This window comes from Euwallacea fornicatus, chromosome 4 (assembly GCF_040115645.1).
Source record: "Euwallacea fornicatus isolate EFF26 chromosome 4, ASM4011564v1, whole genome shotgun sequence".
Classification (NCBI taxonomy): domain Eukaryota; kingdom Metazoa; phylum Arthropoda; class Insecta; order Coleoptera; family Curculionidae; genus Euwallacea; species Euwallacea fornicatus.
In genome coordinates, this window is record NC_089544.1 from 4,870,027 (window position 1) to 4,894,027 (window position 24,001).

A 24,001-nucleotide genomic window follows, 5' to 3' on the forward strand; every position below is an offset into this window, starting at 1 on the left:
AAAGTTGCTTGTTGAGATCCCACTTTGTAATTACTTTAATTAAGAAAAAGCACTCATCGACGGAATTTCCTTCGTTATGAACATATTAAATTTGAGATTTGTTATTATTATTTGAGTAATTTTTCACGGTCTCAAATGAGTATTAAGTCGATTCGATTTTTAATTGAAAGCGAAATAACATCACTTCAGTTCGTTTCTTGTTTCGCTTATGGTAAGCCTCTTCATATTTGCACAAAACTCCACTTTTAATGAAGAAAAAGTTGACCATTGCTTAATTTATAATTAACAGAATTATGAAATTCATTTTTACGAAGTTTATAAATTTAATGAGTATTTTGTCTTCGTCTAATTTTTCGGAAGGTTGAAGAGCGCGGCTGAACTAACCTGGGCTCATTGTGGATGACATTGATTGATCATTTTTTACAGGTGCTAAAATTTACCTAACAAGTGTGGAAAATTGTTACTTTCCCCATGATCCTGCCGCAAAGCAGTTGAACTGCACTCAGTTGCTTCGCGGAGACACTTTCTGCATGAATTAAATATTTCTAACGTCAGTCTTTTTATGTTGAACTAATACATGAAAACATATAAAAAACGAAAATATTTATTTAGTATATTGATGAAAAGTCCCAAATGAGGAAGTAACTGACTTTTTGTCAGTTTTCAAAATATAACCATCGATATCTCGGGAACACTTTGAACAATTTCCTTAAAAACTTTGCTCAAATTTATCGCCACATTGCTTTTTATGACTTTCTATGGCCATATCAATATCCATATTTTACTATTCTAGAAGTTGTGCAAAGTGAAGGTTCTAGAAATAATTTTTCGAGGATCCAGGACTTCTATTGAGGTGTCTAGCATCAATACTGCTACTCGATTAAGCAAAAGTCGGTACATCATAATTTTCCAAAAATTTTCAAACAGGGGAAAGTATCTATTTTTTCCTGTTTTAAAATTTTAAGGGCAGATATATTATATTTTTAACAATAATGTAAAATAATTAACCATTATTCCTTCCAAAATATGCGTTTGATTTTTTTTAATGTAGCAAGGAAAAGTCGTTTTTCCGCTCTCTTTTTACTATACGCTACTCTGTGCCGAAAGTAATTCAATCCACATCCAATTAAATGTGGTAAAACACACCATAATTTACATGGTCTCTTAGAAGAAAAATTGGTTCTTCTGATATCAGCACCTAAATTATTGCTGTCGCTAGCTATGTAATTCGTTTTTAAGATAATTATTGGCTTTAATTTACGACGGAGGCAAGTTAATGGTTTTAACGGACGAGATTGGCCGTGAGGGTAGAAAATTTCGCTAAAATCTACTTCATAACACAAACAAATTGCGAAATAACCCACACTTTTAACTAGGCGGGGAGAAAATTTAGTTTTCTTCAGAAATATGTTGTTTGCTCCTCGTCGTTCAGTAATTAGTACGCAGCCAGAGGGCAAAACTCCGGTTCGCCATCGCCACCATTGGTAATTGAAGTTAAACGAGTTTTAAATAAATATGTATAAGAAGTTCGGTAATTGAGACGGCTCTAAAATGTCTTTCTCTTGTTACTTAGTATACGTGGCTCAGGAAGGAACAAGTTCAAAGGAATACAACTAATTTACGGTATGACTTTATTTCCAAAGTTATTTACTTGGATGAAACTTCTATTACCACTTTTAAGGTGAATACCTCAGAACCATGAGAAAAATGCCCATAATGTGATTATCTTTCCCTTAATAGAGTCAGTTGTTATATTTTTTTTTTCAATTTATCTTTTATAGCTCCCAAAGTTTTTGAGATATTTAGCTGAAATTTTGAGAATAAGTTGATAGTATAAATAGACCGACGTCCTTCATATTATTCCCTGATGGTAGGAACTGACTAAATACAAACTATCCACAGAGTGGGTAAGTTGCAGAGGACCAATTGCTTAGCCTCCTCGATCGCACCATCTAACACCTCTAGATTTTTATGCTTAGGGGTTTATGAAGGAAAATATAAACTCTACTATTGTAAACTCTCAAAACGAACTTATAAGGCGAATAAGAAATTGTTATAACGATGTTCCGAGTAAAATGTAATGGCGATTATTGAAAACAATTTCTGTAATTATTATTATTTATTATAATTAAAATTATATATTATTATAAATTATTGCCCTTCAATTTATTCTGTATTTGAATCTACTCTTGTCTTCTTGGCTATTATTATTTTTACTTTTTCGTCTGTTAAAAATCCGCTTTACTCTTACATCATAATAAATAAATCCTTACTCCTACTTACAACGTAGTAGTGTGTCAGAAAATGTAATGTTAGTACAATGTCAGAAATGTCAGAAACCAAACTACTCGATTTCTTGAAAAAAATAACATGCATTACTTTACCTTTTGCAAATAATTAAAAAACGGTGACAGATACTAAAATGATCAAAACAAATAAAAGTTTTTAAATTCAAGAGGCAATGAACATTTCTAAAATTAAATACTATGCAGGGCACCACAAAAAAGTTTTGTACGATAAAATATATCACAATCCTAAAAAATACTCTGTAGATTTTCACGATCATCTAGTATTACCTAATCATATAGGCCCTACAGGGTTATTTATGCTTAAAATTTGATCTGACCGTCTCAAAAGCTATGGGAGCTATAAAAAATTATTTCAAAAAGATATACAAGAAGCAAAAGAGATTCAACATCTTATATTTCCTTAACGAAGCATTTCTCAAAAATAGTTTATATAGCAAATCAATATTATTTTTACGTGTAGAATGCGTGGCTAAAATTCTGCCATAAAAAACTCTGACTCCTTCTACTATATACAGAGCATTTCTGGTTTAACCTGCATCCCTTCGAAAGGATCGTTGGAAAAGATCACTTTGTAAATAAACATTCTTTAAAAATGCATCTTAACAAACATACAGGGTGCTCAAGTTTCAGATTTGTTTTATTTTTGTTTTGTAGTTATTTAAATTTTTTAGGACAATCTTGAATGCAATAAGAATTAGTTTCTGGGCAATTTACTGTACCACAAATACTTCAGAACTTTCGTATCAATGCCAATTCATATTCAGAGTTCACTCTATGCCACACGCATGTTGCTGTTGTTCTGTGGTTCGCAATTGGCGTTCCGCCTACTCTTAGAACGGTTCGCAAATGCCTATAACGAGGGTGCATTCATAAATGTTTGAATGCCTGTGCGTTCGTTGCGACTGAATGGGCCTAATTATTGCATAATTTTCGTCATAACCTTAAACATCAAATCAAAAATCAACATTCGTAAGAGATGTGGTAGAGCTGCACAAGGATGTAAATCTGTATTTGATTTGTTCGGCTTATTTTCTATATCAAATAATAAAATATGTTATTTTGATAGCGAACCCATTAATCCGATCAAACAATATTATCGTTACGCAATATTTATTAGTTACTTATAGTCTACATAACTGATAAATTGTTGAAGGTTTCAAAATTTAATTTTCTCTTGATTATTCCTGATATTTAAAGAAATAATCTGTACTTATCAATTACTGGTAATTTCTATTGCGCATTCCACAGTAAGCCAGTGTTCAGTGTGGTGTTTAGGCTTATGTTGTGTCCTATGCTTATGTGACAGGGATAGGAAGGTAAAATCAGTGACTAAATTGCTCAATTTATTATCAATATGGAAACCAAATCTCTAAAGTGAGTATAGTAACTTAATTAAAAATAGTATCAGTAGGTTGTTTATGCTGACCCTAAATATTGAATTTCCATATGGAACTAAAGCCAACAAATACACAACAAAGACGTTTTATTCTAAGCAACATATACCTACTATTTTAACTTGAATGACACTCACCCATTTTTAATGGTATTATCACAAACAGTTCTTTTAATTTCATTGGTACCTACAAACAACTGAAAAAAAAACATACCTAACAAATTTTAATGCCAAATTTGAAAATCAAAATCTCAAAAGCAATTTACCAAGTTTCTTAAATGAAATCATATCAGATAGACCTGCTCTTTGACTATATTACATAAAATCGCTCCATCCACCTAGCCTATGGTTACAGTATTTAGGTTAAATCTATCTCAAACATTGACATTCTATTCTAGAGAAAACACATTACTTGGAATTGGAAATCCTCTTCTGGATATTTCTGCAAATGTAGAAAAAAGTTTCCTGGCCAAGTATGGATTAAAGCAAAATGATGCTATTTTAGCTGATTCGGAAAAACACAGTGGTCTTTATACGGAACTCGTGGATAATTACAAAACTGAGTATATAGCTGGAGGTTTGTATATTAAGAAATATTCTACACATACAACACATATTAGCAAACAGACGTCACGAAAAGTAAATTAATATGTTACATCAGTCAAAGCGTCATATAATATAAATAATCCTAAATATTGAAAATAAAGTTTTTTAGTTTTTTTTTATTGGGAGAAGATTAATTGAAAGATATTGATGTAATTGTTTCTATGTTTAGGATTTAAATTATGTTTAGTTTTGGGAAGTTTATTGTAATTTTATACAATCTAGTTAATTCAAGTAGTTGAGAAAATCATATGTATGCTGTGCCTAGGAATACTCATAACCCTTGGGTCTTACATTTAAACTTGACATTGTTCATAGTCTGGGTGTATAATTTATTAGTATTATTTAAATTATATATTGCATAAATTTACTATTGACTCAGTCAGCCTTTTAACAAACTTATTATTGTTCCTGCTACCTCTCAGGAATAATTTTAAATTCATATTTTTTCACTTATTCTTTTGTATTTTCTTCAGAGATAATAAATTCACAAGAAAGGACTGTTCTAGGACAACAATTAGATCATAGAACTGAATGTATAGAATGGAGAAAGCACTGTTGTCATTTTTTCTCTAGATGCCCATTGAGCCTGATGGATACTTATTGGACAAATATTTATTTAATTTATTGAATTTACGCCGTAGTTTCCAATGATTTCTATGATTCCAATTCCATTTTACTTCTTTGACTAACATTACCTAGTTTACCTTAAGTAAAATTTATGTTACATATATCACTATCAGACTCATTTTTTTAAAATTTAGCATGTTCCTAAAAAAACTCATTTTAGGTAGTGTACAAAACGCTTTGAGAGTGTGTCAATGGTTACTTGAGAAAGCAAAAGTAACTACATTTTTCGGCTGTGTTGGAGAAGATAATTTTTCCAAAATATTACATGAGAAGGCTGTGACTGAAGGTGTGAATGCAAGGTAAGATCATACAATTCATTAGATACCAAGGTGAAAAATGTTTCATTACTGTTTAGAGATTTAATAATTTGCCTAGAAGCTATATAACTTGACCATAAGATTTATCTATAATTTGGATTATAATAATGTTTGATTTGATGTTTTGAAATTTTAACTTATCATGTATAAGTATTTACATATTTGTTCAACTCTTATATCAATAATTACAGATAAGTACATGCTATGAAGATTCAAATTGTGTGTAAAAATATTAGGTAAGGGTGTTGGGTAACATTTGCATAAACTACATATTTTACTTGAGGATTTAGGATTGTAAACAAAAAATTAATCTCTATAAATTGACATAAATATTAGATCTCTCTTTTAATCATTCAGGTATCAATATAACGAAAAAGAGCCTACAGGAACATGTGCTGTGCTAGTTACCGATCATCACCGATCATTGTGCGCGAACTTAGGAGCAGCCAACTGTTTCACAATAGATCACGTGAGGAATCCTGATAATAAAAAACTGGTGAATTCCGCCCAATTTTATTACATTTCCGTAAGTAACCATTTGTCAACTATATAAAAACTTTTCTTTCATACTTTTTGAAAATCTCTTACATTTATTTTCCTTACCATTACGATTACTGCTGCCGGGTTTTCAACAGTTATTATTCATAGGGCTTCTTTTTGACCGTCAGTCCCCCAACAATCATGGAAATAGCAAACGTGGCACTGTCACGAGACCGTCCCTTAATAATGAATCTTAGCGCTGCCTTTATTTCACAACTCTTTAAGGAACCCTTAATGCAAGTTTTGCCGTATGTCGACGTACTTTTTGGAAATGAACAGGTATACGAACTGAATCTTCTTTAATAATTTACATATATTATAATTTTCGTTGAACTTCCTAACAATTTTTCTTCAGAAACGCGTTTTTCTCCGTCATCAATTTGTCAAAAATATTACTCTAGTAATATAATAATTAGTATTCTTCTCACGGCAAAAAAAATCCATTTATTAGGAAGCAGAAACATTTGCCCAAGAGCAGGAATTCGGGACCAAAGACATGAAGGAAATAGCGACTAAGATCTGTAACTTGCCAAAACAAAATGAAAAAAGAGCTAGAGTTGTAGTGTTGACACAAGGTATTCATCCGGTTATATTAGCACATGATGGAAAAATTAGGGAATTTTCCGTTAAAGCCTTATCGAACGATTTGGTAGTAGATACCAATGGAGCTGGTGATGCATTTGCCGGTAAGCGGTTTGCTAAGCATTAAACTATATCTTTATGTGATATATAGTATAAAATCAAGTAAAAAAAGCATTTCAATAATAACTGTGGCGTCCGCATAAATCTCTTTTTTGATACAGGCGGTTTTCTATCCCAATACATCCAAGGAAGAAGCTTGGAAGTGGCAATAAAGTGCGGAATTTGGGCCGCCCAACAAATCGTCCAACGGAGTGGCTGTACTTTCGAAGGCAGAGCAACGTTCGATCCTTCGGAAGATTTACATTAGTAGGTACTATTATCCGTTTCTAGTGCGTATTGTTAATAAATACGTACAGGAAAAAAAATCTTAAAGTTCAATCGCAGTTCTTCCGAAATTAATAATTAAGCAACTGACATCTTTAAAACTGGCAAATTTACTTTAATTTTGTGTAGGTGTATTGATAAGGGGTATAGAGTGGATAAAATTGTTTATAATTGATTATTAAAAGTGTACTTATGACCCAGTGGTGCGGTGAATTTTTTTCAATTGTTTTACAAATAGACGAATAGTTATTTTAATAGTATACATTGATTCATTTAATCACCCACTAAGATAATCGTAATTTAGTAACACCAAAGAAAGAAAACGAAATATGGAGATCTTACTGGCCGTTCCATATACATGGCATTGTGTTTCATTTTCATACTCAAAGGAGAGTCACAGTACGCTGATCTCTTAAATGTCAAAATGGGAAAGAATTTTAAGAGTTAATTAGTTTGTATTGCACCTGTAAAGCTATTAGTATCCTGCAAGCACTGCATGATATGTATCAACAACTTCTGTTTTTTTAAAGAAAGTGGAGTTATTTATGCTTCCCTTTTCTACAGGAAACTACGTATTCATTAATTAAATGACATCAAAACGTTTAAAAATCAACATAACTTTATTAGATCTACATCAATAAAAAATACAACACATACTAAGTTTCCAAGATAAGAATAATATACATATAATCGATTAATCACAGTGCAATATACCAAAATTAATATCTGTGACAACCACTTTGACTCATATCCTATACGGATTTTACCGTCTAGTAATGCATTACAGAAACTACTTTACAACATTTTTGGTTAAGCGTTTCTGGTCGATAACTGAAAACTTTTTATACATTTATAAATAAGTATATACAATGAACATAAAAAAAGGGCTTACAACAACAGACCAATTGAAAGTATTAAATAAACAAATTTCCAACAAACCAAACGTTTTATTCAATCTTCAATTACCTACCATTATAAAGCTTTTCAAATAAATTCGATTTATTGAAGGCTTTATCTTGAAGATTATTTATATATTTACAGGACGCTGACTTAAATAATTTTCAGGGCCTTGGAGAAGTTTTGTAAACTTAATTAGTGACTTAAGTGAACGATAAGTTCATCCCGGCACAGCCATTTAGGGCCATTCATATTACCTTCATTAGGCTCTAATCTGAACAAAACCCAAGTGTGTGGCTTAATTGGCAAATGTTTCGATCAACACTTAATTGCAATTAAAGTAATTTAAATAATGATAACAACCAAAAGCATAAAAATAACTGATAATTCTAATTCGAAGATATTATATATAAGGCTTTACAGAGTGGACGAATAGTACTCGGAGAATACAGGGGAAACGGTTTTACCCGTTTCTATCTACACACATACTATTGAATCATGCGGAATTCAAAAAATCTAAACAACATGTAAGTCCAAAAAGAATTTCAATATTGAATTAGTATGGGAAATATTGGAATAATGTGAATAAAACTTTGTTATTGAGAGTTAGCAGCACTCATGACTGAACACCAGTAGCGACTATGGTGACCCAATTATTAAATATAATTAAAAGAAAACCGCTTAGTTCAATAATTTATGGCATTGTATGGCAAATAAGAAGTGTTTCAAAATTCATCAAGATATGTCCATACCGTAACTAAAAATAACAAAATGCGTGTAAACAGTATTGCACCAGTAAATTTAACAAAGTCAATTATTGGTTTGTCTATAGTCATTGGGTAATTTTGATTGAGTAAGTTCAATTGTTTTAAATTGTTGCTAATTTTATTTGGATCTGCGAATCTGTGGCTCACTTCTTAAATGAGCAGATGACCCGTTGTCAAAACTTATGCTAACAGGTAACGAAAAATGGGTCGTCTATAATAATATCGTACGTAAAAAATCTTGGACTAAGCGTAATGAGCCAGCCCAAAACACTCTAAAGCGGATGTTCATAAAAGAAAAGTTATGCTATCCGTCTGGTGCGTTTACAAAGATATGGTTTATTTCCAAGGAACCGAACAATTTCATCGAGTATATACTGTCGTCAACTGGCTAAAATGAAGAACGAGGTCAACAAAAAACTCCTAAGATAGGTAACTCGTAAAAGTATTGTGTTTCATCAAAATAACGCTAAACCACTTACAAGTTTGACTATCCTCCAAAAATTACTACAACTTGGATGGAATGTTTTGAAACATCCACCCAGTTCCCCAGATCTAGCACTATTAGATTATCACTTGTTTCGATTGTTACAAAATGACCTTGATAGAAAAAAAAAACTACACTTTACTGATGAAGATGTAAAAACATCCTAAGGTCAGTTTTTGCCAAAAAAGAAACTAATGTTTATGAGCGCGACGTCATGAAATTGCCTCAGAACAATAAAATGAGCAATCCATAATTTAATAAAGTTATAATTTTTAGTGAAAAATATTGCCTTGTAAAATAGGCAATGACTATGGACAACCCAATAAAAGTAATTAGAGCAGTAATAGAATACATCAATATTTTTTACCCCATATGACTGCAGAGTTCCATTGTACTTAACTCTTTCATCCAGAAGCTACCTTAACGTGAACATCTTTTGAACTTAACGAAAAGTAAACCCAAACATAAACTAATTTGAGCACTCACGAAAATGCGATGTTTCTGGTTTCATACTATTCTGATTTTTAAATTGAGATTTCCATGTACTTTCTTACATCTTCCTTTCACATCACCTGAAGTTTACTGGGAATGCATAAGTATATACAATATGGGAGAGCTATTGCATCAATATGTTAGGCCCGTGCAATATACTCCGCATGCCGTGTTTAACGCCTCATAATACCATTAATATAATTGTAAGTATACATGGTACTTTGCTGCGCCCGTTGCAACGCTGCCGGATCTTGGTATTGCGTTTGAGCCGCCATGTTCATCATTTGCATCGTTGGCAATTGATTATTCATAAATCCAGCAGGTGTATTAGTGATGTATCCTGTTACAGCGCTGGGAGCTTGTTGAGGGGCTATCCGGTAACCATTCAAAGAATTATTCATAACGTAAGGATTCAACGAAACGTTAGCGCTCCCACGACTCGAGCCTGTTTGCATATGCTGCATAGCAGCCACATTTGAAGTAGAATTACGGGGAGAGCGTCCGATATTCTGACCAATAGGTGGAGTAACCGAACCACTTAATTGGTTCACGTTCATATTGGTTTGGTAATATTTATGATATCCCAAAACCTGTTGCTGTAGATTTGAAGGTATAGCAGAAGGAGGAGTTAAGTTTCGAACAGATTGATTCTGGATCATCGCCTGATGGCTGGGTGGTGGTGTCATTGTATGCGGGTGATGAGAGGGAGGGGTCATAGAAGTGGGGGGCGGAGTCATGGTGTTGCAAGCCGCCGTCTGTCCGGTATTGTCATGCACCATCTGTTGCAGCTTTGCCAAACTGCAACTGGCATTCCCGGAATTGGGCTGAGCTGCATTCCCTTGCAAGGAATTGGGTGACGGAGTTGGTACTGTGGCTCGTGAACTATGCGCGTGCGTATGGGGATTAGCTTGAATATAAAAACTAGCCCCAGTAGTTACTGCGCAGTTAGGTGAGGCAGCTAAGTTCTGATGCCCCGAAGTCAAAGTTCCTAACGGGCTAATTCCACCTTGTTGCGCCATTCTGTGTTGTATAACACTAGTCATAGGGACGTTCACATAAGTACTAGATCCCTGCGCCGAAAAGCCTTGAGTGGTCGCAACGGGAATATAATTTGCTTGACTAATTACCGAATGATGACCATGGTGAGAATGTTGGTGATGCATGGCAGTTGATGCAAGATGCTGTGGGTAGCCTTGATGCGCTGCTGCCACCTGTTGATGTAAATGTTGCTGAAGTTGCTGCTGGTGTTGATGCTGCATGACGGGATGCTGAGCATTGCCCCCTGAGGGACTCATTTGCATAGCATGTTGATGCTGAAGTCCCCCAGGAGGAGTTGTCCTATGCCTCGCAGAGGAGGCAGCAGAACTTTGCGGTTGAACTGAATTTGGGGGAGTCGCCCTCATGTTATGTTGCTTACTCGATGGAGTATTTGCTCGACTTCTTTGCTGTTGCATTTGCCTTTTACCCGAGCTTCCCGAGTTTGGATGTTGCGGCGATTGCTGTTGAATTTGCATGGTATTATTCAACCCCGGGCTTGATGCAGGAATAGTTACTCCTTGGGCTTGTAAAGTATGCTGCTGCATACAATCGTAGTTGGTTTGAGGCACTTGCACAGCGTTTCCATGGCCGGAGTGGGAAGATACCGTTGATGAGGGTCTCACCACTTCTACAGAGTTCTGCGAAGCCATATCGCTGGATATTGAGGCAGGGGATTCTAAGCCCATATGAGACACATCCAACTCACAAGAAGCAAATGGCAAGCTGTGCACTGAATTCGTTGTAGAATCGGGCGTGTATACTCCCATTGAAGGTGGCATTTCGGGAGCTGTTTGGGGTGGTTGTTTCAACACTGTGTGTTGGTGCATTATATCTCGATTGTCAAGCTTTTGCGGCTCCTCCTTCTGCTTGTTGATGATTTTTCCAGAATGACTCAATTGCATGGAGGGTTCACACGGATGCTTTGGTTCAATATTTGGAATGGTGTTGGGTACTGAACAATTGACCTTATATTGTTCAGCAGCCGTCCTACTAGCCTCCTGATCCAACTTTAACTTCATCCTTTCCTCTTTTCTAGGAGATTGGTTCTTATCCTTATGTTCGTTTTTGCTTGCACTGCTAGAAGCCCTACTGCTGCTAGAATTAAGAGGCTGACTATACTTTGGGGAATCGTATCTGTGGCTTTTGCTTGAAGGTTTCTCTTTTTCGGCACTGGGCGGTTGTTTCGCTGTAGGAATCATATCCAAGGGAAATTGCAAAGGAGGCATGGGATAACTGGGGTAATCCCTTTTAGTTGGGTCGTAGTATTTGTTATTCCAGAGACGCTCCCATTGCCATGGATATTGTGGAGTCATGTTCATGTTCATATGATACCCTTGGCTGGCCATGCTCGCTGCCAACAAAGCCTCGTTTTGTTCAAAAGATAATTTGTCCTCAAATATCTTCTGCTGGAACCTTTTATCCTCATATTTCTCTGGTTTGTTTCGCTCCACTCTGAGCTCTTGTTTAGAAGCCACTTTATGTTCTTCTTTGTGCTTTTCTCTCGCCTCTGTATATTTAGAATCATGGCTTGGTGTTTTAACGTCTTTTAGAGGCGTTTTCTCAATTACAGATTTAACCTCTGATATTGGTTGAGGTTGAGAAGGAATACAAAGCTCTTTGGGAGGTGGCTGCAGTTGGGGAGGAATGCAAACTTCTTTGGAAGGTGGTTGTAGTTGACCAAGGTCCTTGGATGGCTTTTCCGGGCTCAACTTTTGCTGCGGTTGCGGTGCCTTCATTGGCTTTGCGATTTCTTTGGAGGGAAGCAATTCGACTGGTTTAAGATTCATTAATTCCGCAGGTTGAGAGTCCGATATACAAGATTTCCGGAGTTCTGATTCATTGGTCGCAGCAGCTAACGTGGGCTTGTCAAATATAAGAGGCTGAGGAACTATTGAAGTCTGTGGTGGATTTGAGGTTTGGGAAACATGCAGTTCATGAGACGGTGTTGGCATTTTAGGAGAAGACGCTTTAATTACTGGGTTATTAATTGGTGCATTTGGAAAAGCAGTTTGAGGAATGTACGATTGTTCAATTGGTATTTGAAGTTTTAAATCAACATGCTCAATGTTTAGCGGAACAGAACTAATAGGAGGCTTGCAAATATCTGTAGTAGCTTGTTCTGGCCCTGCTTGACTTAAAGCCGGCGAAGCGACCTGTTCTCCTTTGGTGACAACACTAGGGATAGTTTTAGGAGACTCAACTCTCAGTAGCTCTGCAGGAACAACGATTGAACTAGTCGAAGAGGTAGGCACGGTTTCTTGTACTTCTGGTACTTGAGGGTTTGTAGCACTAGGGCTCGCCTGCTTATTACTGATTCCTATATCTTCAGGTACTTGAGACTTTAACTCAGGAGTTTGTACTTTCTGTTCAGATGCCGACTTTGAAGGCGCAGATGTCTCATTAACTTCTGGTTGCTGCGTTTTTTGTATTATCTGATTTTTTTGTTCAATGATAACCTGCGAATCTTCAAGCCTCTCGATTTCCATATCAACAGACATTCTACTGGATTCAACCGCCACAGGGGATGAAGTTTTACTAGTACATTTTAACTGATCTTCACCTTGTTTAACTTCATTTGACTCTTGTGTCGATTTTTGTGCTTGATCTTCTTCTTTCACCCCTTCACTAAAATCAAAACTACTATTCTTTGACAATTCCAACATTTTCTTGCTGGAGATTGTCTTAATTTTCTGCCCATCAATTTCAGTTTCCGATTCCGAAGTGGTGGAAGAATAAAGAGCTTTTCTATCTCCCTCTCCAGATTTCAACAAAGGGGAGGTTTTATTTTTGGGAGGTGTTCGTAAATGTTCGTCGCGAGTAGGTGTCATTTTCGAGTATTTGTACTTCATCGGCGTCGAATCTTTATGTATAGGAAGCTCATCATTTTCCATTTCATCGTCAGCTTCAGCACTCGAATCTTCCTCAGTAGATATCCTTGAAGGTTTCTTCAATTTTATTTTATCACTGAGTTTATCAACAGGACTTACAGCGGTACCCACTTGGTTGCTATTTATACCGGTACCAAACTGGTCGTCCTCAGATCTCTCAGACACCACAGAGTCACTTTCGCTTCCTTTGCCGCTTCTGTGTAACTGTTTCGCTTTGATAAGCTGCGGCAATGTGGGTTGCGCTGATGGCAAATCACCGATTGGAAGTCTCCGACTTTTGTTCCAAGCTCGACGTTTCTTTACCGGCCTCTTTTTCTTCAGTTGCGGAGTTCCTACCAGTTTTGTACCTGCTTCGACTTCAAGTTCCTCCGAAGGTTGTTGACCAGTATCCGTTTTAATATTTTCGTTCAAACTTTGTTGCTTTGATTTGTTTGGTTCGGGCAGTAATACATTTGGCTGGTCGTCAACATTTTCACTCTCTTGCTGTGAATGCTCTTCTACTTTTTGAAGTCCATTCAGCTCTTTCTGCCTTTTGGCCCGACGCTGTGACCATCTTTCCCCAACAACTTTTTCTTTACTCTGAGGAGTGCTTCTCTTCAGCCTAGTGGAGGAAGCTGGGGTACTAATAATATCAGATTTATCTGGATTTTCACCCTCTTTAACAGGCTCTTCAACACTACTTTTGATAGCACACTCTTCATCACTTTTTGAAGCTGTTTTGACGTGATCACTACTAACATCTGATTTCTCTTCAATTTTAGCTTTCTTAACAACGTCCTTATCGATGTCAGGCTCAGTCTTCTTTCGTTTATTATCCCCTGTTACTTGGGTTTTAATCGGCTTCCTATCAGCATAAGTGGTTTCATTAAACTTCATTGGTCTAGTTCTTTTTCTTCCTGATGAAGTCACCTCAAACTCTTCAGATGCTGAGGCAACTTCAGGTGCAGCCTCAATTGCAACATTATTTCGTTTTTGACTTTCGGGTTTGGGCGTTTTTAAGATCTTAGAAACGCTTACCTTTCTTTTTTTGCCCCTCTTAAGCTTAACTCCCAGAGTGTTTTCAATTATAATTGTTTCTGGAGCTATGATAATATTGGCAGATGTTTCTGTACCAGTTCTGCCACTATCCTCGTCCGATTTGTCTTCCCTAAATTGACTTGCAGCGTTGGACAGTAGCGGCTTCCACCTAAGGCATTCAACATCTATTGGTATTCGCGTTTTGGATTTGGCAACTCTTTCCGCATGATTATCTACCTTCTCCCAATCCACTGAGGCTATGACTTTCGTTCGCCCTTCATCGGTTGATACATATTTTATAAAACCTAACAACTGTAACGCTAAAGCTACGTCTTGGCAATACATGCCGGTTTCCTTACTAATAAGCGTTAAATCTATCTGCTCATTCCTATGAGTCACTAAGTATTCTAATACCACAGATTTCCAATAGGAATAATAAGAAACTTTTCCCAAGTCGGAGAGGGGTTTTTCTGGCGTTCCTGGTTGGCCTTCCTCTTTAGATAAAAGATAACCTGCCAATCAAAAGAAAACAATGATATTAATTCTTGCAAAAATCTCAAAATTTAAACATGTGGAAACACTTTTGGTATTACTTAACATTGAAGATGCAAAAAATCAACCAACTTTTTTATAGGTGTGGATAACTTAAATATTTTACAAAATCTAATACTGTTTTTCATTAAAAAATATCTCATTTATTTTATAAATTAGCTATTTATTTCAGTAATAAATACTTAATCAAAGCACTTACTGAAATCTATTAAAAATCTGCCAAATCCCTGACGTTGGTAGTGCGGCATAGTCATAATACAACTAACGTTATACTTCTGAATGCAGTGCTTCTCCTTGGAAAAATACCCAACTAAATGACATCCCTTTTTATCATTTTTTGTTAATACGTAAAACAGAAAGGGCTCCACATCATAGTACAGCGTTTTGTGGTCAAGAAACAGTTTGGCTAAAAGGCACAAATTCTGACAATAAATCTTATTTACATTGCCATCCACCTCGAATACTGAAATATCTCCACATCTATAAATTTCTGTTGCAGGTGGGTGCCTCCATGTGCATTTGTCTTGATGTCTCTTTAGCACTAAAATAGGCAAAAACTGAAAATTTTCTTACTAGCAATGGCACACAAATTTACCTGCTTTACTTTTAGTATACTTCAAACAAAACTCGCAAAGAAAAAGTTTAGGAAGCCGAGCATACTCCTGGGGGAACGGACTGGAATACCATGTGTGTATTTCGTATTTACCGAACTCGATGGCTCCAGGATTTCTGGGCTGTTCTTGCATCAGTTTTGAGGGAGATACAAGCATCGAGTTTTGATTGGCCAGTTCAGCTTCTTGCAGTAGAGCAGCGGTGTGAGCATTTGCTTTTTCGCGAGCCTCTTTAAATAGCTCCAGATCCTTATGGTTACAGCCTGGAGGAAGTTGAAATGGCCTCACATCGTCTGAAATACAAGAAAAGGCATTATGGAAGGCAAAAATATACAGGGTGTCAAAAAGACCTGGGAACACCCGAATATTTTCTTAAATAATTCGTCCTTGTCAAAACTTAGAAACACGTGAAGATTTACTTTTAATAATACATTTTAATCAGAAGAATGATTACTTCTAATTATTTCTCTAGTCAATTTTGAACATGTCTGACAAATTGCATTTACTTTAATTAAGCTCGACACACATGGCAGCGTGTTTAAGACTGAAAATTGTCAATTGTAATGCTGATAATTGCCAATTTTTGCAACGGGCAAAAGTTCGTAAAACTGCGTAAAAATATTATACTCGACCACAGAAGTATTTATCGTATTAGCACTGGTCTTAAGAGATTTTAATTTTATAACAGTGAAAATTGAAAATTATGAATATGAAAAAATCGGAATATTTGACACGTTGTATATAAAACATCAGTACTATCAAAATGTTCAAATATGTTTCTAGCTTCTGACAAAATAGAATTATTTATAGAAATATTTAAGAGTTTCCAGAAATTTTTGACACCATGTACGTAAAGACAGACAGTACATACAGTTTAGACACAATTGGCAAAGCAGTGGTAAGATACATTGTGAGTGAAAATAATCATTGTTACTATTGAAAGCCTACTAGATGAAACAATAATACATGGTTATTATTTTAACTTAAAAAACATTGGATAACAAAAGTTATTTTGTTTATAAAATAATTTTAAATCCATCTGAATATTCACTTTTTTACGATTTTTTGAGCAACAAAATCTTAGAAGTTTGCAAATTTGATTAAGAGGTGGTGTCCTTTTAAGTTTGCACAATCGTCAAATTTAAGACGTTGTGTCGACGACAATATCTGAACCAACTAACGGACGATATAAATGAGTTAAAATTTTAGATTGGACGTCATTTAGGCCGTCAGAGCGCACAGTATTCGCTTAGACGGAACACTTTCAATCATTGGACGAAGCAGTTTCTATTTACTAATTGTACTGCAGTACATTATGTTGTTTACTCTGTATCAGTTTCTTTACATGTTTGGCACATTCACTTGGTCACTACTTGTTTGTACATCTTACGCTAGGCAATATTTTTAAAATAAAATGGATCTCCACCTGCGTAAATATACGTTAGTCGATAGAGTACCAATGTTCTGCTAAATGTTTGGTTGGCGTACACGTTGTCATTTTCTTTGTGCTGTCAAAGTTATACCATGGATTCGCCCAATGATCCAGAGGGGCTGATGTAGCAAATAATTACCAGTATTTCACTATACCAATTTTTATAAAATATAAGATAATATTTAGCAGCTTTAGAGCTTCACATTTTCAAATTGTATTTTCGAAATAGTTTCATTTGGCGAACAGTTTATATTCAATTTTGGTTAAAGAAATAGTCATATTATCAGTTAATAATTTAAGCAAGCCCCACATGATACAATGAGTGATCATTTATTGTTAACCCAAGACGGATAATATAACTAGCGATCCGGCGCCGAGGACTCATCATCAAACGACCAAAACACCACAACTGTGACAAAACTTCAACCTTACCCGTCTGACTGTTGAAGGATGGTGTCGAAGGCACCTGTTGAATCCGTTTTTTCGCCGGCGTCACTGACAACTTATCGCTCAAAACCGCAGATTTCACTTGATCCTCCGCTTTAATGGGTTTCAATTGCTCGGTGGTTTCGAGCCGTTGAGAATTCACTGCCGATTTGACCAGGTCACTCGGTGATAACGCCGGGGAAGGAGGAAGAAAAGGTTGAGGAATGGGATCTGAACTCTTTTTGGGTTCATTTGGAGGTTCATCCTTAAGATCGTCTTTATCACTATTTAATTCCGGTTCTTTCTTGGATGGTTCATCCTTCGGTTTTCTTTTGTTGGGATTGTAATTCGGCTGCGTCCTACTGGCTCTGCTTGGCGATGGCGTTGAAAAAAAATGAGACAAACCATCGAAAAGACCTTTCAGTTGGCCAAGACCTTGGGCAGCTTTTCTGTCATCGTGCTTTGCATCGATCTTTTCTGAGGAGGTTTCAAAAAGGCTGACGGCTTCGGAAAATAAATTTTGTCCGTCCCTTTTACCATCTTTGTCTTTCGCGGTCTTTCTAGTTTCCATACCTTGAGCTGCAGCTGCAAATCCCCAAGGTGCATCCTTGTCCTGCTCGATTCCGCTTATGCTTCCAAAAGTTTTAATTTTAGAATTATTTTGCGGTATAACGACTCTTTGCATCCGAATGTTGGAGTCAGATTGGGAATTTTCAATTGAAGAATCTGAATCTTCTTCATCAGAGTCAGAGTCTGATTCACAGGATGAACTACTGCATTCCTCACTGGAGGATTCTTCGCCACTCAAAGATTCTTCATCGTCAGATGAAAGTTTTTCTTCTTTCTTTCTAGCCTCGGTTCTTCCACTTCGTCTCAGTATGGGTTTTTCTTCTTCTTCCGCCTTGGTAGTAGCCCTAAGCCTTTGACTTCGCTTAAATGGAGGACTTGAGTCCTCTCTTTTTTTTCCATTGATTGCGAACTTCTTCTCTTGCAGCGCTTTTTCACTTTTACTTTCAGCTTTCTTCGGCAACTTATCCACACTACTTTTATCGGTTCTCGCCTTCCTTCTTCCACCATCCTTTTCTTGCTCGTTTGCTTTTAAGGAAATCTTCTCTTTAAATCTGCTACCCATTTTCTCTGAATTAAACGCAGAATGTTTAAAAAACTTCTGCTTTTCCTTAGACATTATCGCGAGTGTTTCTCCGGATTCTGTATTTTCACGCATGGATGCGTTTAAGGGGCTGTGAATTTCTAAAGAGGATTTTGAGGTAGAGGATAACTTAATGGGATTTTGCGTACCCTGAGTGCCCGTCTTGTCGTCAGCCGACAGTGAAGCAGATTTTCCTTTTCTAACGGGAGTGTTTGAGGTTGGCGGGTCGATGCAGGACGGGGAAACAGGAGACTCTGCTGTGTCAGATGCATCACCTTTGGACCTGCTAAATTAAGTAATTGTTGGAAATTTTTTGGAAATCTCAGTAACTGAAAAAGTTAAGTTACGGTTAATTTCTTTACCTAGGCAACTTTCTGTCTTTAACTTTCTCGCGGACTTTGTCCATTTTTTTCTTTATTGCACTTCCCGGCTGTTTCTTCTGCATTTTGCTGACATTGTCATGATGCGTGAGGCAATGGCGACAACGCCATGGGCATTTCAGCTTCTTGTCAGCCGGAGGGTCCATACAGCCCATGTGGTAATTACGATCGCAGTTGCAGCAACAAAGTAAACACATTGACACTCCAGAGTTCCCTAAATGTGAAACTAAATAGGTAAGTTGGGATTGGAAAACCCAAGAAGGGTGGAGATTTCAAGCAAAACTGGCATACGAGGGGAAAGGAATGATCCAGAAACTATTGAAATGTTCGTGCGCGGTAACCATGTCCGCCAAGTTATATTTTCTTTCGCGCTAACTCATTTATAAACCATTATCTAACATTAAACAAATCGTGAGGGTGAATGAACTTGTTGGCAAGAAAGAATTTTTCTTTAATGTTATTTGAGCAAGTTTTACAAATATTTGTATCGTATTTCTAAGATATCTATGATTTGCCCAATGCGGTAGTATAGCCTTGGAGAACTTGTTAAGCAATAAAGTGGGAAAAAATTCAAGCACGAAAATGATTGTGCCGATGAATGAACATTCTCTTATCATTTCTACTTAAAGTTTTCCCTATTATCAAAAATAAAGTCATAATGGAATAGCCACGATAAAGTATTTTACATAAACGCATAAATGGCATAATTTTGAAGTTTTGGCTTTTTCATTAGACCCGAAATCCAGCCTTTATATACTAATAAGTGCTTATTTACCACATGCATCGCAAACTTTACAGTCTTCGCAAAACCATTTTCCTCCTTTGGCAATCAAGGCAGCCAATTCAGCTCCGGAGGTTGTACAGCTGAGGTGGACCAATGATCCACATTCAGCACAGGCACTTAACTTTTCCGGCAAACCTTTTTTGTTCTTGGCTTCTGTGCCGAGGCATTCTGCACATATCGGAAGAGCAGTAGGAGCCTACAACAAATATAGAAATTCAACTATGAAATCATAAATTTCCTAACGTTAAGCCTATATAAGCAAATTATATAGACTATATATAAACTATGTTGAGGAGATTAACCCCTATACCCTCAGATTTTCTTTTTAGAAGGCACCAATAGGCTATTGGTCCAGAATCTTTTCAGGGGAAGTCACTGTCGTAGGTATAAGTTTTTAATGTTTCATGCTAGAGATTATATGCAGCTCTTGCATTCTATGAAAATCCGCGGAAATCTTCGAAATTACGAATGGTATTTTTTGAGACTTTGAACTATTGACTATACATAGCGAATTTTTTAAAATTAATATTGAAGAGACCTCGGATGTAAATTATAATGGATAAATCTTACCCGAACTGTAATATCTGGTTCATTTTCTGCAATTTTCTTCTGTGCATCCAATTTCCTCCTACTCTGTGAACTCTGAAGACTATAATTGTATTTATAATTCTTCCCATTAGGAATCACAAACTGTCTGACAGCTGCCCTTTTAGCACCCAATCTTATCAAGGTACTCAGATCAGCTTCTGGACTTTCAACTACAGTGTGCGATTGATGAATGTACTTCTCAATTGCCTTCAAGCTTGACCCATCTCTCTCACCCAACTCCCTCACTGCTTTGGTCACAACTTTGCTCAAATCAATGCCTTTATGGAGTTTAAGGGTACGATTTTGTTGAAGTCCTCCAGGATCTTTATAAGAGCTTTGGCCTTTATTAAATATTTTTAAAACTGCACCATCTTTAACAGCCACTTCCAAGTGTTCTGCGATTACGTCTTCGTGGTAGTTATGGTGTAATCTTATGGCATGGCAAATTCTTTCAACACTGGGACGTTGTTTTTGAGTACGGATTTTGCGGATGGCATCGAGAATCCATGCCGTCCATACTTCCTGAGCTACTTCTTCTGGTTCGTTCATAATATGCTGGAATGAATAACGACATTGTAGAAGAGTAACACTGATTTATATCTGTTTTATTGATATTGATAGCGAACACAAAATGTTCAAAGAAAAATTGCTCAGGAGCAAAATGATTGATTTTCTGGAAAGGTTATAATCAAAAGTTTGATGTTTTGGGTAACGCCTATGATTCTCTAAAGTTTGGAAACAGTTTTTTGAAATCTACTATAAAAGTAAAAATTGAAATTTAAACGTTTGGATTAATCTGATCAAAAAAAGACAAAAAAAAAACGCCTATTCCTTATTACATAATCTTATTTTAATTTTGTTTTTAAATGATTATCTTATAACCACTTATGCATTTGCCAAAAGCCATTTTACAGTCCTAAAATGGTTAAGTTGTTTTATCTATTTGATTCATATATCGAGTTTGACTAACATTTCAATACCAAATCTAAATTTTTACTTAATTTCTACAATTATCTGCTTTATTTTGTAGCTATTAATGTTCAATTTCCTTCTCTATCTCTCTGTAATAAACAATTGCTGTCAGTAAAATGGCTCTATGGAAAATTCTAATTTCTAATTTAATTTCTTATTTCACATTCATTTCAGCTAGTTCTGCGTTGGATACTAAAAAATTCACCGTTAAACTATTACATTAAAAATTTAGATACCTGATTATTGACAATTGTCAAAACCAAAATAAACCTGTACCAGGTTTACTCTATAGCGCACATAGTAGTTTCTTGTCAAACCAGTCTAAATTTGATCATCCTGTGTCTAATTCAAATGAATCACATTTTATAAAAAAATCAAATTTACTGCATAACATTTTTGCAAATATGTAGAAAAGTTATTGTAAAATTGTTTTGATGACATCCACACCCTGTATCTGGAATATAAACTGATTCCGGCCACGTTTGTAAAAATGTTTTTATTTTGATCCCAAGAATACTCACTGAGGATTGCGCGATATGTTTAAGAACCATTCTGTATTTTAGTTTGAATTTATACCTTGCTATTGCAAAGAATTGCAGTTTATTTAGGTTTAGTAGTTGATACCAGGAGTTTAATGGCATTTAAGCAAATAATTATTCACTATCAAACTGATTTTTTTTAAACTTCAACGCTTGTATTGACTCCCGACATATGTTTATAGCAATATTTTTTCTTAATTTGACTCAAACATTATGCCTTTAAATTTGCTTAGTGTGTTTAGAAAACACCCTATTTGCCTACTAATTTATACCTCAATGGTTCAAAGAAAGATAATTACAAAGTAGATAAGTATCAACAGATTACTGTGACTCGAATAGGAAACTTTTATTCACTTTTTATTCAAGTATTTAAATATTTAAGAATCGGCCATCGCCTATCCGACGGATGACGCATCTCCTCGCACCTATAAATCGATGTTCGAAATTCAACTGGACCTAAATACGTATTTACAATCATATCTTCGGGAAATAGACGCAACCATCATAAAAGAATTTGTACTCAAGTGGTAACTACAAAGGCAAACAGGCGATTAATAAGGTGAAAATGAATAATTTCTGTTCAGTCCGCCACTGTAAAGGCGTATGTTGACCGCCGGAAAACGAAACCATTTTAGCAAATAAAGAGCAATATTACCTCAAAACTACGAATTGAATAAAAAAACTACTCAATAATCTATACATTATCACGTTTTCTATCGAAAAAATGACACTGCGAGTGAGGAATAGTCCATAATATCGGATAAATGCATGTCCATTTTTGTGAGGAAGAATATTACGAATTCCGACGGTAGCCATATTGGAGCAAATTATTCAAAAAGTTTCTGCTTGTTTTATACGTCTTTGGGGACAAATAGACTAAATGTTAACTTATTACTCACCTGAGAATGATATCACCAATGTTTCACTGTACAACTTTGAAAGAGAAACGTCTTAATACCCCGAAAATTTGGTTATTTAGAACATTCACTGCCGTACGCAAGATGACTTCGGCAAACAAACCAGCTTGCCAAGCGGCATCTGCCACTACCGTACCAACGACAACCGCTGTGTTTACAAGCAAATTTCAAGGAAAATTTCGAATTCACGTTAGCAATGAAAAATGGCAATGAGCCTCACTGTGCAATTTCGATAATTTCTCTTAAATAACGTATTAAAATAATTCATTATTTTTACAGTACATCAACAAAAGGTTAAAATGTTAAATTAGTATATGACAAGATGGCCTATAAGCAGCGCGCGCATGCCATCCATCTTTCAACTCCCGTGCTGTGCTCTTACGTAAGTTGGTGCGCTCGTTCAGATAAAAAACGAAATTATCGGTCAGGTCGGAGCACTCGGAGTCATACGAACCTTTACGTACGCATTATCTTTGTTTGCCGATTGTGATTGTTGCTTTCTTTTATCTTTATTGCATAATTTTTCAATTTATCGCGTATATTTTTTAGCGTGCAGAGTTATATTTTCGTAAGACTTAAGACTTTCGAAAAGTAGACTGTAGTAGATATTTAATTGTATTTGTTCACATTTTATCCGTTAGAAGACGTATGGCGTAAGGTATGACGTTCCATGCCACGTCTTCGGAAAATTCGTAATTTATCTTCTTTTTTAGTTTTACTTTACATCGTTCTTACTTTGGCCTCGCAAAACCATAGCGTAAGACAAAATATAATATAAAATAAAAATATCTAATGCAACATAAAATCATAATAATACAAAGTTATAACATGCCATCATTAAAAAAAAACAAGTAGACATTAAAATGTCTAATCAATTCATCTGACTGGCAGATGTTCGAAGGCAAATAGTAAATTGCTCAATCACCGACCTACGATTAGAGCGCACTACCCACTGCGAGATTTTTTAATGACCAACTGTTGTACAGACTGTTATTTAAGTACGTAACCAAATTCAAGGGTTGGTTCTTTAAGTGATTCTAAGATGAAAAGTTTATATGAACATAGGTCCTCACAGATTCCCCTGTTTAAGAAATATGTGGTTAGCAGATTTACTAATTCGCAAAACCCTTTAGAAACATAGCTCGATAATGCTGCCTTTTCAAAATACAGGGTGTCAATTTTTTTATTTAATAATTTCTTCATAACAATCTTAAATATTTTTTAACCGATTTGGTTGAAATTTGGCATACACTTGTTTTTAAATGTTTTTTTTTACTTTTAAAAAAATGCGTTCAATTTGTTTAAGTGT

At 35.7% G+C, this 24,001-nt stretch overlaps 2 protein-coding genes across 5 annotated transcripts; one reads left to right on the forward strand and one right to left on the reverse strand.

The window, feature by feature from the left end:
• The first annotated feature begins 3,249 nt into the window (after window positions 1-3,249).
• Window positions 3,250-7,018, forward strand: Adk2 (Adenosine kinase 2). Its single transcript, XM_066281531.1, has 7 exons — window positions 3,250-3,683; window positions 4,101-4,279; window positions 5,096-5,234; window positions 5,610-5,778; window positions 5,901-6,071; window positions 6,244-6,478; window positions 6,596-7,018. Exons 1-7 carry the CDS (start codon window positions 3,664-3,666, stop codon window positions 6,739-6,741), a joined length of 1,059 nt encoding a protein of 352 aa, XP_066137628.1. The 5' UTR covers window positions 3,250-3,663; the 3' UTR covers window positions 6,742-7,018.
• Window positions 7,019-7,359: 341 nt separating this feature from the next.
• Window positions 7,360-23,015, reverse strand: enok (enoki mushroom). Of its 4 annotated transcripts, XM_066281510.1 has the most exons (9): window positions 22,675-23,015; window positions 20,247-20,819; window positions 19,668-19,872; window positions 18,875-19,106; window positions 18,662-18,798; window positions 17,369-18,613; window positions 15,489-15,797; window positions 15,093-15,434; window positions 7,360-14,853 (listed from the first exon to the last, which is right to left on the reverse strand). In XM_066281510.1, the coding sequence occupies exons 2-9, from the start codon at window positions 20,811-20,813 to the stop codon at window positions 9,572-9,574; spliced, it is 8,319 nt and encodes a 2,772-aa protein (XP_066137607.1). In that variant the 5' UTR covers window positions 20,814-20,819; window positions 22,675-23,015; the 3' UTR covers window positions 7,360-9,571. The 4 variants fall into 4 exon arrangements, with proteins under 4 accessions (XP_066137607.1, XP_066137606.1, XP_066137605.1 ...); XM_066281509.1 differs by having other exon boundaries at window positions 17,369-18,795; XM_066281508.1 differs by having other exon boundaries at window positions 17,369-18,798.
• Window positions 23,016-24,001: the final 986 nt, after the last annotated feature.

Excerpts from the sequence above, each read along its gene's own strand:
- Adk2 (XM_066281531.1), top strand. The coding sequence starts at position 3,664 with ATGGAAACCAAATCTCTAAA. Across the intron at positions 5,779-5,900 it reads CCCAATTTTATTACATTTCC|GGCTTCTTTTTGACCGTCAG; the intron begins GTAAGTAACCAT and ends TATTATTCATAG. Across the intron at positions 6,479-6,595 it reads AGCTGGTGATGCATTTGCCG|GCGGTTTTCTATCCCAATAC; the intron begins GTAAGCGGTTTG and ends TTTTTGATACAG.
- enok (XM_066281508.1), bottom strand. The coding sequence starts at position 20,813 with ATGAACGAACCAGAAGAAGTAGCTCAGGAAGTATGGACGGCATGGATT. Across the intron at positions 19,107-19,667 it reads TAAAGTTTGCGATGCATGTG|GGAACTCTGGAGTGTCAATG; the intron begins GTAAATAAGCAC and ends TTTCACATTTAG. Across the intron at positions 18,799-18,874 it reads AAAGACAGAAAGTTGCCTAG|CAGGTCCAAAGGTGATGCAT; the intron begins GTAAAGAAATTA and ends TACTTAATTTAG.